Raw genomic sequence first — 18,967 nt, 5'->3', positions numbered from 1 at the left:
CTTTCAGGAGCAATCATTTGTTTCTTTTTCCTACATAAAAGGGCATCGAAATCTTAAGCTCAATGCCGTCCAGATCCAATCAGTAATCATTTACCAGTTGCTTGTGAATTCTTTTTTATTGAATTCTGCAAAACCTTTATTAAATGTGTGTGATGCTCAGGGCCCTGTGTTAAGTGATTTCAAGGCAAAAAAAAATAATATCTATACTCAAGGAGTACACTTTCTACAAGTATGAGGTAGCATGTTCCTAGATAGGTGTAAAAAGGGGTATTTTGAAGAGGGAGTGAAATCAACAGGCATTTATTAGGTTCTTACTATGTTCCAGGCTGGGAATACAAATAGATACAAAATATCAGCCCCTGCCCTCAGGGGATTCCGTTCTTATTTGCTTCTTCAGTCATTTTTCAGTCATGTCTGACTTCTTGTAACTTCATTTGGGGTTTTCTTGGCAGTGGTTTGCCATTTCCTTTTCTAGCTCATTTTATAAATGAGGAAAGTGAGGAAAACAGGGTTAAGTGACTTGTCCAGGTTCACACAGCCAGAAAGAATCTGAGGAAGGATTTGAACTCAGGAAGATGAGTCTTCCTGACTTTAGGTCCAGCACTCTATCCACGGGGCTACCTAGAGAATTACTATGCATAAAAAGCGAGCTAAAAAGGCTGAAGGTGGGTGGGGGGATAGGGAGAAAAGTACTTACAGAAGAACATGGTATCAAATCCTGGGAGTGGTCAGAAGGGGAACTTGAAAAGGAGTGAAGGATGGCTGACCTGAGAACTTCTCTAAATGGAGTTTGCCAGGAGGGAGCCACCAGAATGGAGAGGACTTTCTAGGATGGGAAGGCAGCTGGGGCATGGTTGCAGAAGTCTGGAAAATCAGGAGGAGAGGGGGCCCAGAAAACACATCCAGCTAGGTGCCTGTGTTGAGGGGTGTCGAGGAGACAATCATGAAAGGCTTCACAAAAGTGGCACCCAAGCTGATTCTTGAAGGAGACAAGGACTCTAGAAAGTAGAATTGAGAAGATTAAGTAGGGATAAGGGAATGTTATATAGATGGATGGGAGGATATGGTCAAGGAGGGTGAATTTCAGAATTCAAAATCCCAATGTAGATCTCTAATGAGAATGGAAAACATTTGCAATGACTGTTATGGAAATCTAAGTAAGGAACAAATAAGAGAATTTTTTTAAAAAAACGTTTAAGAGCATTGGGTGGTCCAGTTGAGATTTAGAAGCACAAACTTTTAGTGGAGATGGTTGTCCAATTTTTTTTTTACATTTATTGCCTCTAAAGCTTCACACACATGTATGTGAATATATTATATGTATATATGCATGTATATCATCTATAAACATAAGCATTAAAAGATAACTTGGTGATATTATTTCTTATCACAGGATAACCATCTAACTACCTAACCCTAAGTCAAACATTTAATTAAATGAGACTTCAGCATGTCTCTGTAGTATATTGCCCAGGGTCATGTGTCTTGGAACTACAAGGAATTCTTGCACTTATACCAAGTGTAATTGTTTCTTTGTCAACTTTCTGTTTTTAAGAACAATTTATTCTGCTATTGGGGTTGAACTGGCATCTCATGGGTTTATAGTTGCTGCTGTAGAACACAGGTATGTATATTAATGTCATTTGTTGTATGGGATTTCTTTAGTCAACTCAAAAAGGTTTTTTTGCTGTGCATTTTTCTTATTATTAGTTGCATTGTTTTTTCTATGTTTAATAGTTTTAAATATTTTATGTCATCACAAGCATACAAAAAATGTTTTTGGTGTATATAACAATACCATTGAATTTCAATATACCTTAGAGAGGAATTTTCAACTCTTATTTATTTTATTTTGTTTTTGGTGGGGCAATGAGGACTAAGTGACTTGCCCAGGGTCACACAGCTAGTATGTGTCAAGTGTCTGAGGCCAGATTTTAACTCAGGTCCTACTGAATCCAGGGCCAGTGCTTTATCCACTGTGCCACCTAGTTTGCCCCCTCAACTCTGGTTTAAAATATATGTATAGTGGATTGGATTACAAGGTGCTGGACTTGGAGTCAGGAGTACTTGAGTACAAATTCTGCTTTGGACATTTAATAGCTTTGTGACCCTGGGCAAATCATTTAACCTTTTTTTTTGCCTCAGTTTCCTCCTCCGCAAAATGGGGGTGGGGTGATAATAGCATAACACCTACCCATCCAGGGTTGTTGGGAGAATCAAATGAGATAATAGTTGTAGAGAGCTTTACAAACCTAAAGTGCTATATAAATGCCAGCTACCTATTAGATACAAAAAAAAAAAATTATGTTGGAAGATCACAAGATCATAGATTTAGAGCCAAAAAAGGAAGATGAGATCTGTAAAGTGCTTTACAAGTCTTAGAGCATCATATAAATGTATCTACTTATTGTTGTTGTTCAGTTGTTTTAACTCATTTCTGATTCCTTGTTACCACATTCGAGGCTCTCTTGGCAAAGGTACCAGAGTGACTTGTCATTTCCAGCTCATTTTATAGATAAGGAAACTGTAGCAAACAGTTAAGTGATTTGCCCCAGGGTCACACTGCTAGTAAGTGCCTAAGGCCAGATTTGAACTCAAGGAGATAACTCTTCCTGACTCCAGGCTTGGCACTCTACTGTACCCCATCTACTTGTTAGATAGATATAAAATGTGATTAAATTGTACTAGAAGAAGATAAGATCATAGATTTAGAGGTGGAAGGGACCTCAGAGGTGATCTAATTCAACCCACCACATTTTATGTATGAGGAAACTGAGGCCAAAAGCAATTAAGCCCTAAGGTCACTCAGAGAGAAATTATTAGAGCTAGAATTTGAATACACATTCTCTGACTCTGAAATCAATGTTGTTGTTACTACTTTGCCCCCAAACTATCAGCGTGAGATGGCCTAGAAGGTTGTTACTATCTAATTTAGAGACACCTATTCTGCATAATACAGTCACACACAAGAATATTTCTCAATGTCACTAAAAGTTATAACCATACCCCAACTTCATGTCCACTACCCTACTATACCATAGTTAGGCATATCACGAAGGAGATGAGCCTAGTTCAGCATAGGACCCTATTCTACACCACACCTGCCATGGATGCCACACCCATGAGGCTGCTATGCTGTTATTGAACCCCACTGGATCACTGTTGTGCTTAACATGTTTGTAAAGAGGTATTAGTCATCAGGCCTGGCATTCAGAGGTTCCTTCAGAGGCATCTTTATTTTTGTTTTAATTTTGAAGTCTTAATTTTGTAGTGTTATACATTAGAATGAAAGGGTTAGAATAAAAAAAAAAGAGAGTAAAGGTTGGGATGGAAGTAAGGAAAGTTAATGTGAGGGCAAGGGTTAAATAAGCAAATGGGCTGATGATTTTTCCATGTCATAGAGATAAATCGGCATCAGCAACTTTTTACTTCGAAAATGAATATGCTGTAGAGACAAATAATAAGTCCTGGCTTCCCTATATGCGTCTCAGTTTAGAGAACAAGGAGTACGTCCAACGCCATGAACAGGTATGTTCCAGGGATAAGCTGAGCAAAGACAATTTAGTCATACCCATAGGCATGCGATTTAAGTTAATACTCCACATTCAAGCTGCAGTCCTATCTCCTGTTCTCCATGACCAAATTCTCAGGACCGCTCCTTATAAAATTTCTATTTCATAATAAAAACAAAAGTAACCAAAATCTTGATCGATGGTACCTATTTGTTAGGAGATTTCTGCTTGGGATCCAAATCTGTGATGTCATCCATGTGTGGAAACTCTCTCCCCCGATGCAGATCAGCAATGAATCTGTACCTTACTTAGAGAGTTAGTTGCCTGGGACACTAAGAGGTGAAAAGACTTGGCATTGGTCACATAGCCAAAATATGTCAGGGAAGATTTGAACTCAGGTTTTCTTGACTCTGAAGCTGTCTCTCTCCAGTAATCCACATTGCCTCTTATTTGTTGCACCAGGGGCTCTAATTTTCTTTTATTTTTAATAGTATTTTATCTTTTCCAATATATATATAAAGACATTTTTAACATTCTTTTTATAAAATTTTGAGTTCCAAATTTTTATCCCTCCCTCTTTCCTCTCTCTCTTCTCTAAGATGGTAAATAAATTTATATAGGTTACATATGAAGCACTCTAATTTTAGAAGTTTAATTGTTAGACAATAATTGGATAGGCCCCCAAAAATGTTCTTTTTTCCTCTAATGTCAAACAACCACATGTTATTTAGAAAAGATCAATTTGGTGCCTCCATTCTTTCCCTGCATCTCAAGCAAAGAATTGAAACTTTTATATCATTCTGTTTATGTGAAATGGTGCTGTTTACTTCCATGGCCAGGTCCTTCAAAGAGCAGAGGAATGTTCTAAAGCTCTTAATTTGATCCTTGATATTAATGGGGGAAAAACAGTGAAGAATGTTTTGGACTCCACATTTGACTTGCAGCAACTAAAGGTGAGGCAAATAAAGTCAATTTTCCTTTTGACAAATTTCAGTCAGTCTATAAACACTTATTAAATGCCTACTTTGTGCCAGGTCCTGTGCTAAGCACTGAGGAAGCAAAAAAGAGGTAAAAGACATTACATAGTGATGTCTTATCCTCAAGGAAGTTATAATCTAATGAGGGAGACAACAGGCAGATAGGTACAGAGAAGCTATATACAGGACAAGCAGGAAATAATTAAAGAGGGAAGGCATGGGGGCAGCTAGTTGACGCAGTGGATAAAGCACCAGCCCTGGATTCAGGAGGACCTGAATCTAGCTCAAATCTGGCCTCAGACACTTGACACTTACTAGCTGTGTGACCCTGGGCAAGTCACTTAATCCTCATTGCCCCACCCCCCCCCAAAAAAAGAAGAGGGAAGGCATTAGAACTTAGAGGGGTTGGGAAAAGCTTCCTGTAGAAGATGGGATTTTATTTGGCACTGGAAAGAAACTAGGGAAGCCAGTTGGCAGAGATGAGGGTGGCGGAACATTCCAGGCATGGGGAAAAGCTAGAGAAAATGCCCAGAGTTGAGAGATGGAGTGTCTTGTTCATGGAACCTTCACAGGGGCACGTCATACACATGTACTAACATCATGTTACCTAGATAGAGGTTAGTGACTAGAACTGTGATTTCACTGGGACAGTGAGTCAGTCAGTGAGTCAACAAGCATTTATTAAGCTTGGTCATTGCACTAAGTGCTGGGGATACAAAGAAAGACAAATGATAAGCCCTGTTTTCAAAGAGCTCACAGCATAGGAAACTACCTCTACTAATGAAGGTCAGGACCCTCTCTGCACTTTATAATCTTAGAGAATTACCACAAATTCTTAGCTCAGGGTCAGGATCCCCAGCCAGTATGCACTGGGAGTAGGCTTTAACTAGCTCTTCATGGTTTTGAGGGAGTAGCTAAGTGGCAGAGTAGATAGAACACTGGTGTCTTGAGTCAGTGATGAAGACTCATCTTCCTGAGTTCAAATATGGCCTTACCTCCTTCCCCATTTAAATAGTTACCAAAACGTTACACTTCTGCTTTAATAAAATCTATTACCTTCTCTCTGTTTGCATGTCTCCATGTAAAGGTTCAGAAAGTCATTACCTCTTACCCTGACTATTCTCCAATTTTATATTTAGCTTCAAAACTCAGTAATCGGGGCCATCTCCAATCATCCTGTTATCTAACTTGCCACTGGACCCAGATGGCTCTGAAGGAGAGAGTGAGGATGGTGAATTTGCACAGCCCTGCCTCATATAAATCCAATTCACTGCAAGTCATGATATCACCCTGATGTCATGGTCCTCTTCAAGAACACATGACACACAACAACAACACACTGATCCTCCCCATTTTAGGTCGTTTACCCAGCTGCCAAAATTGTCTTCCTAAAATATAGGTCTAATCGTGTCACTTCAGAAATCTTCAGTTATTCTCTACTGACTCTAGGGGAAAACCCCGACAAAATCTTCATCTTGGAATTGAAGACTCATCAATCACAATCTGACTTCCAGCTTTCACATATATTTCTCTTCACACAGTTCACATTACAGACAAACTGAATTGCTAGCTGTTCTAAGAATTCCTCTTTTCTTTTGTTCTTTTTTTTTTTTTTTGGTGAGGCAATTGGGATTAAGTGACTTGCCTAGGGTCACATAGCTAGTAAGTCTTAAGTGTCTGAGGCCAGATTTGAACTCAAGTCCTCCTGACTTCAGAGCCAGTGCTCTATCCACTGCACCACCTAGCTGCCCCCTGCCTTTGCATTTTCATAAGCCTCCTCCATGCCTATAATGCACTCAATCTTAATTCAATTCAAGTCAATTCAACAAGTGTTTATTAAGCACTTAATGTATACCTAGTGTGTAAGCACTGTTTAAATACCTATTGGTGGATATGAAGCCTGCCTCAAAATTATTATTTGATGTTGTTGTTCAGTCATGTCTGACACTTTGTGACCCTATTTGGGGTTGTCTTGGCAAAAAGTACTGGAGTAGTTCACCATTTCCTTCTCCAGTTCATTTTACAGATGAAGAAACTAAGGCAAACAGGGTGAAGTGACTTGTCCAGGGTCACACAGCTAGTAAGTGTCTGAGCCCAGATTTTAACTCACTGAGAGTCTTCCTGAATCGAAGCCTGGCACTGTATCGACGGCGCCATCTAGCTGCCCAGACTGGTGAGGGAAGTGAATCAAAGCAGAGAGTTTCAATTAATGTGGGGAAGACAGGCAGGGGTCAGAAGCGAAAGCTCTAGAAACATAATGGACAAGCCTTGGAAACTTAATAAGATATGGTGGTGAGAGAGAATATAGTTTCCCTTATGTCTGTTGTAGATACCACCTTTCAGCTAGTTGCCCAGGTTGAAAACTTTGGACAATTGCGTGTGGAGAGTGGTACCTTCAACAGAAATAAGGAAATATGAAAAGAGAAAAGGGTGTGTGTGTGTGTGTGTGTGTGTGTGTGTGTGTGTGATTGGGGGAACAGGGATAGGTAGGATCAGTGTGTAATAAAATGAGTTCTTATGTTGAGTTTTGGAGTTAGATATAAAATTGGAGCCTAGGAAAGAGATTAAGGGCTGATTATTTACATTTGGAGATGATTATTGAAGTCATGGAAACTGATGAGATCACTAAATATGGCGAGGTAAGTAAGTAAAAGGAAATCACGCATTCTCATGAGTCTTCAGTATATTTTTTTTCTCTTATAAGAAATCAAGTTGATTAAAAAATGCATATTGAATGGATGACTGCATGAATAGGAATAATGAAAGTTTTATATTTTCTTCAATACTTCAAATGACATCTTATAAAAGCTGTGAGTTTATCATGCTTTCTACACAGGACACTATTGATAAAAATAAAATAGCAATAATGGGACATTCCTTTGGTGGAGCAACAGTTATTCAGTCTCTTAGTGAAGACGAAAGATTCCGGTAAGGAAAATAAAGCAAGAAAATATTGTAATTTTGTTTAATGATGTTGATTTAATTATGGCATGCAAAGGATCTCATGCAGGTTTTATAGTCAGTCCCCATTCTTTTATGGAAAGCATTCTGAGCAAGGGGTTATCTATGCACTCTCTTTATACACCCTAAAAAAAAGACTTATTCAGCATCCTGCCTTAACTTGTTCCACTGCTTAAGGCAGGAAGTAGTTCATTCTTGTTATTTGTTCCAGTTAGTGTTTACAATGGTGAGAAAGAGTAACATAATGCTTATCTTGCGTATTTGTAAATATTTAATTTTTAATTAATTTAATTAATTTTAAATTTAAATTTTAAATTTAATTAATTTTAAATTTAATTAAATTAACTTAACTTAAATCACTTTAGGTTTTAAAGTTGGGGAGACATGGGTATAATAGGGCACTAGACTTAAGGGTCAAGAAGGACTAGGTTTCAATCCTGCTTTAGGTACTTATTTTATTAGTTAAGCAACCCTGGGAAAGTAATTTAATCTACCTCTGCCTCAGTTTTTTCATCTGTAAAAGGAGGTGGTTGGACTTATGGCCTCTCAGGGGCCCCTTCATAGCTCTACAATCTATGATAGTAAATTAGTTGGGTTTGAGTTTGTAGCATCCATGGGTCATAGCCCCCTCACTCTGCTCCATTCACTTAGTACTCTCTAGGATCCAGGCAGTTTGTAGGTCAAGAATCCTTCCTAAACTATAGTAGATGAATTCCCCTCCCACAATGTGTCTTATTTTTTATGAGCCATCTAGATCACTCAGTTCATAAAATGGCATTTAATTAAATAGCGAGGTCAAATAATAATATAGCATTTCACACCACCACCACCACCCCCTTTTGCCTCCTGAACTCAGACTTCCACAAGTACACAGATGCTCAGTGGGAGAGTATACATTTATAGATCTCTTATATGAGATATCCACAGATGGCCAGGGGGCACTTGCCTTGAAGAGGACAACTTATACCTCTGAAACTGCAAAGTTATGGGTGTCTTCCACTGATGTCACTGGCACTTCCATGTTCTTGATATTGCTTTCCTCACTGCTCTCCACCAAGTGTTGAGCTCTGCTACTCTCTGCCAAGCATGGCTTTTCACTTTTCTCCTCCAAATTTTGCTCTCCGTGGCTCTCTTCCAGAACCAACTCTATTTTCATTCACCTAATACTTTCTACAACACAACTAGGGGTTCTGTGGTTACAGATCTTTCTTTCATCAACTTTTTTAGACAACTGCAACATCCACTTGTGAGCAGGGGGTGGCTGTGGCTGATAAGCCTTTCCCCTAAGATGAGAGAGGATATCTCTCTCTGCTGTTTTTTTTTTTTCCTAGCTTCCTTGCATGCTTCAGCTCTAGTCCCTAGGAAAACACTTCAGAGCCATCTGCAACTCAATTCAGTCCTTCAGTCTGTTGGAGGTACTGTGATTGGTAAGCCTCATCCCTGCAGGGAAAGCAGCAATTTATCCTCAGAACAGCATTCTCAGTCAATAACTGTGAAGCTTGCTTCAATGAGTTCCTCAGCTAGGTTCCTTTCTGCCATTGGCTAATAAAAATGTCTTCTACTCAACCTGTCTGCACCAAAAAGAACAGGTTTCTATGCTGAGATCAGGTCTGTTTTCTGACCTTTTCTTAAACTTTTCTGTTGCCTGCTTCTCATCTTCAGAAGTCTTCTCAGTCCTGTTACATAACCTTGACCTATGCTACTTTTCTCGGGTCTCTCCATTTAACTGTCATCTAACATATAGTCAGAAATTCAGTTTAGGATTTATCATACTCCTTAGCTGAGATAAATCTCCCTAGTGTTCCATTTCCCTAACAGGGAAGGGATTGAGAAACAGCCAGGTAAGAAAACTTTTAATTTCAGTCCAACTTGCCCTCTCTCCTCCAGCAACTGACACACTGGCCAGAAAATTCTAAAGGGTTGTTAAGTGCAGATGACAACTACTGGGTTTGACTGTAGAATTCCAAGAGGGTCTATGACCTTTGTCCCTCTTTTCCCAGCAATATATAACAACAGCTTGTTGGTCTGACCTCCTTCCATATTAGCCCTGTTTTATAAATGAGGAAACTAAGACTCAGGTCTCAGTCAAAGCTTCAATCTTAACTTTATGCTCTTTTCTGTTATACCATTCCATCTCTGATAGAGGGATGAGTCTCCTACAGTGTTAACTGCATACTTATTAGTGTGTATGAATTGAATAATACATACAACTCTTTTTCCTATTCCTTAAATGTCATCTCACCATCCATGAATTCTCATTCTAGATAGCTTTTATACAGTAAAGTCTCTACCAGCCATGTTTTTTCCAATTCTATAATGGTTTCTTTTTTGTTGTTGTTTCTTCAGGCAAATGAGGGTTAAGTGACTTGCTTAGGGTCACACAGCTAGTAAGTGTTAAGTGGTTGAGGCCAGATTTGAACTCAGGTCCTCCTGAATTCAGGGCCAGTGCTTTATCCACTGCTCCACCTAGATGCCCCCTATAATGGTTTCTTAATGAGTATTACCTATTTTACACTGAAAAAGCTTTTTCTAAATTTGCATCTGAAGGTGATGATTATGAACTATGAATCAAGATATTTGAGTTCTTGCTTCCAGCTAGCTCTGCCACTGACTAGCTCTAGATCCTTGGACAAATCACTAAAATGCTTTATGTGCCTCGGTGTCCTCTATAAAGTAAGGATGGGGCAGGATGGATAAAGGACCTGCCCTGGATTCAGGAGGACCTGAGTTCAAATCCGGCCTCAAACACTTGACACTTACTAGCTGTGTGACCCTGGGAAAGTTCCTCATAGCCCCCCAAAAAACAAACAAAAAACCCAACATATAAAGCAAGGAGGATGAAATGATCTTTCTAGATCTTTAACATTTTATGAATATTAATTATGAATAATTATGAATCCTATGAGTGTTAATTGTGAATTCTATAAATGCTAATGATTCATAATTCTATGAATTACAACAAAGCTTCATTATAAAGCATTTAAGTCATAGCATGATTTGAGTTATCCTTAAGAGGGGGGTAAGTTCCTTTCTTCCATTTACACAGTAAATGTATCTTGCTATATTTTAGTGACCAGAGTCACTAAAATGTCTATTATCAGCCTCATCTTCTAATTTTAGGACTATTATAATAAAATTCTGAACCGTCTCCATGTCAATTAAGGTATAAGATCTTGTTTTTCTTTTTTATTGTCAATGAAATGTTTCCAGATGTGGTATTGCCCTGGATGCATGGATGCTCCCGTTAAGTGAGGAGTTGTACAGTAGAGTTCCCCAGCCACTCTTCTTTATCAACTCTGAAAGATTCCAGACTGCAGAAAACGTCATAAAAATGAGGAAATTCTACTTACCTGATAAAGAAAGAAAAATGATTACAATCAAGTAAGTATTACTCAGCAGTTCTATTTGAAAACATTAAACTGGAGATAATGAAACAAAAAATAAGAAAATTTTTGAGACACATTGGTGACCATAGCAGAATTCTAATATTAGACTAGTTGTTAAGACTTCATCTTTTGTTGATTATGGGAAAAGACATTGGAAAAAAATTCAATGTCTAGACAGACTTTTAATCAATTCATTTCTAAGAAGTGAATAAAAATCATGCTATATATGCAATTATATTTTGCATTAGGACACGTTATTTTTTTCTTTTATGTTTTATGTGAGACCCAAATTACTTAGGTGACTAGTTATTTTTATTTAGTCATTTTTCAGTCATGTCTGACTCTTCATGACCCCTTTTGGGAGTTGTCTTGGGAAAGATACTAGAGTGATTTGCCATTTTCTTTTCCACCTCATTTTACCAGTTAGGAAACTGAGGCTAACGGTTAAGTGACTCACCCAAGGTCACACAGCTAGTAAGTGTCTGATGGCAGATTTGAACTCAGGTCTTCCCAACTCCAGGCCCAGTTCTCTATTCACTGTGCCACCTAGCTGGCTAGATATTAGACATCAGGTTGTATTAGGCACTTATTTAGGTCTTATCAAATCTAATATATAGTATCACCTTAAATTTTTAAGGTAGAATGGATGTGAGATTTAAGGAACCTATTATTTTCCCCATTTAAATAGTTATAAATGGGTATTAAAAGTGTTAAGCAAACCCACAAAAGTAAAATTTATTTAATGTATCAGAATCATGGGATGAAATTTACATGGTATATTAGATTGAGAACCAGCCTTGGAATAAAAAAGACCTGGGTTCAGGTACAGTTTTCCTGATAATGTAGTGTCACATGTTAGTAACCATAAACATAATCTCTTGGTGTCACCAGGAAACTCTCAAGACTACACAGTGTAAATGCTGTTCAGTATTATGAAGTTTCCTCAGCTCCATATAACAATTAAATCATGGGCCAAGGAAGGAAGGGAAAGGAAGAAAACGTGCTTGAGATAATAGATTTTCAGAAATAAGAGGGTGCTTAGAAATCCATGAAGTATTCTTTCGTCCATTCTCCCCACCATCCTCATTTCACAGATGAGACTGAAATCCAGAAAGATTAATTGATCTGCCCAAGGTTACTTGGCTAGTGATTGCACAAATTAGAATGGCTCCAGGTCTCCTGGTTCCAAGTTCAGTGCTTTCCCACAATACCACAGTGACTATCCATACAGAAGTAGAGATATCAGTGTCTTCTTTGTATAAGGGGCATGTACTCTCACTGAGCTCTTACCATTTCAACTGTACCTCATTTTAAAGATTACTCTTATGCAGAATGTCTCCTTTGTAATCCATAGTAATAATAGACCTCCTTAAGTTGAACAGTTGGATTATAGGAAGGATGACAGGATGTATCCTGAATACAGAAGTCCTGAGTAAATCTAAGGGCCAGTTTGGCCTTAGTCTTCATTGCTTAATGATACTATAGCATGCTGAAAAATAGGGTTGAGATCAATAAGGAAATGAATGGCTGGGATGAGCCAGGATTCTTGGTGAACTACCAAGACTACACATTAACATCTGGAAAAAGTGCAAACAAATATCCATGTGATAGCTTAGCTGATTTTCTTTCTTTTTTGGGGGGGGGGTTGTTGGGTAGTGAGGGTTAAGTGACTTGCCCAGGCAAGTGTCTGAGGTGGATTTGAACTCAGATCCTCCCTCCTGAATCCAGGGCTAGTGTTTTTTTCCCTGCACCACCTAGCTGCCCCTCAGCCAATTTTCAAAATAGGAAGATTTCTATTCAGAAATGGGATGGAGTAGAGATCTCTAACTTAGATTCTGGGATTCTCAATGTTGCTAGGAAGCAGAGACAAACCAACATCTAACTGAACAGGCCAAGGGAACCACCTTCAACGTACAAGTGTGCATTGTGATAAAGCAATGTTAACTGTGGAGACAGAATTCTTTTTGAAACTATCAGACCTCACATTTTGAGACACCAAAATCAATAACTATAAGATGAAGACATTCTATAGTTTAAATATGGTTCTTTATTTAACATACTTCCCTTTTGGTCTAAAATTGCCTTCCAAATGAAGGTTTGGAGTGGGAAGGGTTTTTTTTATCCTCCTAATTTATAAGGTAAGGTCATCTTTGAAATGAATTTCAGAGAAACCTAAAAAGGATACTTTACTTAGTTGTTCTTAAGTCCTCTGAAAAGATGAGCAAGTTGTAGGTCATTAGAAATGACCTTCATTTCCTCAGCATCTTCCTAGTTATCTTTTAGGTTTAGCCAAATTTAATTTAAAAAATAGTCTTACCAAATAAATTAGGAAGGAAAAGCCCCTCTAACCCCAGACACTCACTTGGACTCATGGAAGGCAACTTTAGACCAAAAGGAAAGAAAGTCATTTTCCAGGAGAAATTATTTGGCTTCTTCCCAGGGCCAGAACTAGAACCCATATCTTCTAAATCACAGTCTCTGATATAGGGTGTTAGCCCACACTCTTTGATCCTTACATTCAGCTTGTCAAGATGCCACTGAATAGATTTACAGTAGAGTTTGAGTATTCCAGTTCTTTCAGAGGACAACATTTTCTTGAAACAAATACCTGCAGAGGAGGGCATTTTGAGTTTTCCCAGAGGGGAGATAAGATTTACATTCAACCACCCTAATTTTCTCATCTTTTTGATCAAGGGCATCTATTATTTAATCTATCTATCTATCTGTCTGTCTGTCTTTCCATCCCTCTGTCCATCCATCTATCATATCTGTGTGTTTCCCCTATCAGAAGCTAGGTGGTACAGTGGATAGAACGCTAGACCTGGAATTAGGAAGAATTGAATTACAATCTGCCTCAGACACTTTCTCGCTGTGTTTTCCTATGCAAATCATATAACTTCTGTCTGCCTCAGTTTCCTCGTTTTTAAAATGGGAATAATAATACCAGCTACCTTCCAAGGTTGCCATGAGGATCATATGAAGCATTTGTAAAGCACTTAGCACAGTGCTTATTCTTTCCCCTACCCCAGCTCCCTACCTATCAAGATTGAAGCTTCCTATCTTGCCTTGGCTGGATGTATAGAGTTTATTCACTAAGCCACTACCGAGTGACAACCAGAGCTTTGATTGGCTATTTCTGGCCAGACATTTGCTAGGTTTAAGCACAGTATAGCTCAGAACTTGCATGCTCAAGAGATCTGCCAAGCTCAGATGGCATCCAACCAACCAAAGGCACTTATGGTTATCAAAATATGGTTATGAAATAAAAAGCCAAGGTGATCAGATCCATAACTTGGGTCTCACTGGTGCCATGCTATCAGTCCTAGAGCTAACCACGCTAGACCAAGAGTTATGTAGCATCTTTTATATTACCTTAATGTGTTGCACCATTAACACATATGTAATCTTAGTCTACCATATAACCATTTCTCTTCTTTCCTTCCAGGGGATCAGTCCATCAGAACTTTCCTGACTTTACTTTTGTGACTGGTAAACTACTTGGATACATGTTCTCATTAAAAGGAGATATTGATTCAGATGTAGCCATTGATCTAAGCAACAAAGCTTCATTAGCTTTCTTGCAAAAGCATTTAGGTAAGAAACTATTATAAATTCTTTCAAAAAATAATCACTATTTAACACCAAGCTAGAGTGACCCATTTTCAAGTTTCAGTTCTCTTTGAGAAACTCCTGATATTTAGTTTATAGTTTCAAAGTACAATTCTCATCTAACCTGAATGAACTAGCAAATCAAGGTAGAAATGAAAATGAAATATCTTAGTAAAATTGTATATGCCATGATTCAGTTTACTGGCATTTCTGTCACTGACATTTAAGTGGCCTGTAGAACATATGTGCCCAGGGTCACACAGCTAGTAAGTATCACTGTCCAAGACTGGATTTGAACTCAGGTCCTCCTGAATCCAGGGCCAGTGCTTTATCCACTGTGCCACCTAGCTGCCCCTGCTTCTAGATAATTCTAAGGATTTTTTTTCAGACTGCAGAGCTTGCACTGACATTAAAAAACAAGAATAGTACTTATCTAACCAAAAGAGGAACCAAGTCAAAGATATGCTTGTAGGGGCAAATCATGACAAATTAGTCACCTACAGCCTTTGGGGACTTTAGAGTAACATAAAAGTGCCACAAATTATAGATCTTTAAAGAATTATAAAATAATTAGAACAAAGTCATTATAGCTGTAATAGAAATTGGGATAAGACCTATATTTTAACTGCTATATGAAGCTCCCAGGTAAAGAAATCCTTCTACCAATTCAGAAAATTTGTGCATATTTGTATTTTTTCCTAGGTCTTCAGAGAAATTTTAATCAATGGGATCCTTTAATTGAAGGTGAAGATATAAACCTCATTCCAGATAGCAATGCTGACTCAGTTACATATCTTTCTGAGTGCCTGGAATAAAGAAATGTGCAGTGTCGACAACCCATTTTTTAAAAAAACTAAATTATGTTTCACCGAGACCGTAGTTTTTTTTTAAATGATTGCTCACATACTTTAAAAAATATAGACTATGCTATAATCATCATTTAAGATTCATCTTGATTAAAGTGGCCGAAGTTTATTATGCTTAAATTCATAGGAGTTCAGTGTACAAAATTCATAGCAGCCTGTGTTTTTACTATGCTCATGTTTTGGGGTGTTAATATTTATGAAACATTGTCATACATTTCTACATTGTCAGCATTTTCTTTTCTGATGAAGGGCAAATTAAAGGGGGGCATTTGGTGCCCCTCTCATAGTTCAACAAATCAGCAGCAAAGAACCATCTGCAAAAATAATTGGCTAAGAAGGGAAAGGGGGAGTAAGGGATGGGAATGAAAGTGGTATTCACACTCACTTCCTTTTATGTTTCAAATACAGGTTACTAAATATCTTTGATCCAGGAAAGGAGTATCAGGGAGAAAGTGCTATCCTGGTTACTGCCCCAGATACCTCAGATGGTAGCATTGCCCCCAAAACTAACGGTCATATCTGATGCTTTATGGTCCAGAGGAAGTAAGAATATTCAAATTAGGAGGAAAGACAGCTAGATAGGGAAAGGAAGCAGCTAGATGCTGCTTGCTGCCTCTTTAACATAATCATTTTCCTATCGAGAAAAAGAACAAAACATTCCTTTTTCTGAGCAAAGGGTTCCATATTAGAAAAAGACTTAGCAAGGAAATGTCTATCAGGATAATTATAGAATATATGCAAGAATTTTATGAGAATATTTCCTGATTTTCTTTTCAATCTTTTTTTTGTGTGAGGCAATTGGGGTTAAGTGGCTTGCTTAGGGTCACACAGATAGTAAGTGTTAAGTGTCTGAGGCTGGATTTTAACTCAGGTCCTCCTGACTCCAGGGCCAGTACTCTATCCACTGTGCTGCCTAGCTGCCCCTCTTTTCAATCTTAAAATAAAATAAAAATTATAAGATTATATGTAAAATAACATGATGAGAATAACATAAATACACTGCTTTTTTGAGATCTTATCCAAATAGCTTCACTTCTCACATCAGTAGTTCTTAATCAATGATTTTCTGTTTCCAATTAGATAGGAAGAGTATAAGAAAATTGAGAGTGGTGAAGAGTGTGGAAATATAGAAAAATACATACATAGGATCATCAATACAGAAGGAAACTTTGGACATCCTGTAGTCCAACCTGCTCATTTTTTTTTAAAAGGGAGCCAGAAAACATAGATACCCATTGATTGGGAATGGCTTCAACAAGTATAGTAAGTTGTACCTGAATGAAATATACTACACAGAACTATGAATGATGAAGACAGAGAAGCATGGGAAGATGTGTATGAATGGATAGGGGCAGCTAGGTAGCTCAGTGGATAGAGCACCGACCCTGGATTCAGGAAGACCTGAGTTCAAATCCCACCTCAGCCACTTAACACTTACTAGCTGTGTGACCCTAGGCAAGTCACTTAACCCCAATTGCCTCACCAAAAAAAGTGTATGAATGGATGCAAACTGAATAAGAAGAACCAAGAAAACAACATACACAATGCAATGACTAAAGTGATAAAATGGAAAACAAATACGGTTGAATGTTGTAAAATTTTAATCTCTGAGACTGCCCCCCCCCAAAAGATTTAAGAAGCCTTGTCTTCCACTCTACCAGGGAGACTGCAGGTTTGGGACACTGAAGAAGTCAAATTTCAGTGTACTGTTGACCTGTTTTTCTTCTCTTTTTTGTTGGTTTCCTGGGAGAGACAGTGAGACATGGGCAAATGTGTTGGTAATGTAAAAACAAAAGCTATGAATAAAAACCCTCATTTTTTTTTTTCAAAATGAGGTACAGGAAGCATAATTGACTTTCTTCAAGTCTTATATAATCCAGATCTTCAGATTGCCAACTCCAGTCTTCTCTCACAATCAAACTGCATTTCACTACTCCAAGAGTAAGGAAGCTCGTTAGGTTGGACTTCCCTGTTTGTTTGCATGCATTCTGATGCCATGTCCTTATTGACAGTTATTCAACAGATCTTCAGTCTCAATTTTGGTACTTACAACACTGATACAGATGAAAAGTCACTCACACCTTTTTATGCAGTACTGCTATTGTCTTTGTTCTTGCATAGAACCCAATTTGCTGGACATCCTCCGAGTCTCTGTTCTTTCCTATTTGCTATGTGACCTACCCACCTCCTTTTCATCTTATCCATTGCTTAGTTGATCCTTATTCCATTTCTTGAACCAAGATTATTGAAAATATTTATACCCACCATATTGTTTCCTTTATAACCCTTTGGGTCACCTATTATTGTCCATTATATGCATTGATATTATAGTCATTACTGCTAACAATTCCCATTTGAAAAGTGGTTTAAAGTTAATCATATTTTCCTCAAAACCTTGTACCAGCAAGATGGTGGAGGAGAGGCTGTGACTCCCACAAGTTCCACATAAACCCATCTACTCATGCCCAAATAATGTGGTTAAAAAAAAAAAACCCAGAGAAGCCTAATGCACATAAGAACAGAGTGAGACTATTTTTCAGCAAAAGAGGGCAATTCGGATCACCTACTTATCAGGCTTAACAGCTCATCACGCAGGGCTAGCCAGGTGTGATTGTAATCTACTTAACTTGAAGTAGGCTAATCAGCAGTCATTCACTCTCACTTGATTCAACCAGTTTAGATTAATCTCCAGGTGGGTCTTTGAGTATCTGCTAAATCCCATTATTTTATCACAGAGAAGAAGTACAATCACCCCCTGGGCCACACTGTAGCTCAACCAGTGTGTCCTGGAAGCAGTGCTACACTTTAAGAAGGAGTTAAAAGCAAAGAAATAGGTGGCCAAGATGAGTAAGCAGAGAAAACAGACCAGCATTGAAAACTTCTTTGGGGGAAAGGTAGACCACAACACACCCTCAGAAGAAGAAGATAATAACAGGGTCAAAATTCCAACATTCAAAGCTTCCAAGAAAAATATGAATTGGTCTCAGGCCATGGCAGAACTCAAAAGGGACTTTGAAGAGAAAGTAGGAGAGATAGAAGGAAGATTTAGAGAGATGGAGGAAAGAATGGAAAGAGAAATGAGAGTGATGCAGGAAAGTCATGAGAAAAAAGTCAACAGTTTGAAAAGCCAAATGGGAAAAGAAATAGAAAAGCTCTCTCAAGAAAATAATTGCATAAGAATTAGGATTGAACAAATGGAAGCTAGTGACCTTATGAGAAATCAAGACACAGTAATGCAAATCCAAATCAATAAAAAATAGAGGGCAATATGAAATATCTCCTTGGTAAAACAGCTGACCTGGAAAACAGATCCAGGAGAGATAATTTGAAAATCATTGGACTACCTGAAAACCATGACCAAAACAAGAGCTTAGAAACCATTCTCCAAGAGATTATCAGGGAAAATTGCCCTGATATTCTAGAAGCAGAAGGGAAAATAGAAATTAAAAGAATCCACCAATCACCTCCTGAAAGAGATCCCAAAAGGAAAACCTCCAGGAATATCATAGCCAAATTCTAGAGCTCCCAGGTCAAGGAGAAAATACTGCAAGCAGCTAGAAAAAATGGAATTCAAATACTGTGGAGCTCCAATGAGGTTAAAACAGGATCTAAAAGAATCTACATTAAAGGACCAGAGGGCATGGAATATGATATTC

The 18,967-nt window shown here is 38.2% G+C and overlaps 1 protein-coding gene across 2 annotated transcripts in view; it reads left to right on the top strand.

Annotated features, from left to right (window-relative positions):
• Positions 1 to 18,018, top strand: part of PLA2G7 (phospholipase A2 group VII) — an 80,003-nt gene extending 61,985 nt beyond the window's left edge. For both annotated transcript variants that reach the window (XM_044004615.1, XM_044004614.1), the window contains 7 exons: positions 1,556 to 1,624; positions 3,402 to 3,528; positions 4,352 to 4,465; positions 7,326 to 7,417; positions 10,661 to 10,831; positions 14,282 to 14,430; positions 15,148 to 18,018. In XM_044004615.1, the coding sequence (XP_043860550.1) occupies positions 1,556 to 1,624; positions 3,402 to 3,528; positions 4,352 to 4,465; positions 7,326 to 7,417; positions 10,661 to 10,831; positions 14,282 to 14,430; positions 15,148 to 15,260 (835 nt within the window). In that variant the 3' untranslated portion in view covers positions 15,261 to 18,018. The remainder of the gene's footprint in view (positions 1 to 1,555; positions 1,625 to 3,401; positions 3,529 to 4,351; positions 4,466 to 7,325; positions 7,418 to 10,660; positions 10,832 to 14,281; positions 14,431 to 15,147) is intronic.
• Positions 18,019 to 18,967: the final 949 nt, after the last annotated feature.

This window comes from Dromiciops gliroides, chromosome 4 (assembly GCF_019393635.1).
Source record: "Dromiciops gliroides isolate mDroGli1 chromosome 4, mDroGli1.pri, whole genome shotgun sequence".
In the NCBI taxonomy this organism is placed as follows: Eukaryota; Metazoa; Chordata; class Mammalia; order Microbiotheria; family Microbiotheriidae; genus Dromiciops; species Dromiciops gliroides.
Note: the sequence above shows the minus strand (reverse complement) of the source record. Positions and strands in the feature narration are given on the sequence as shown.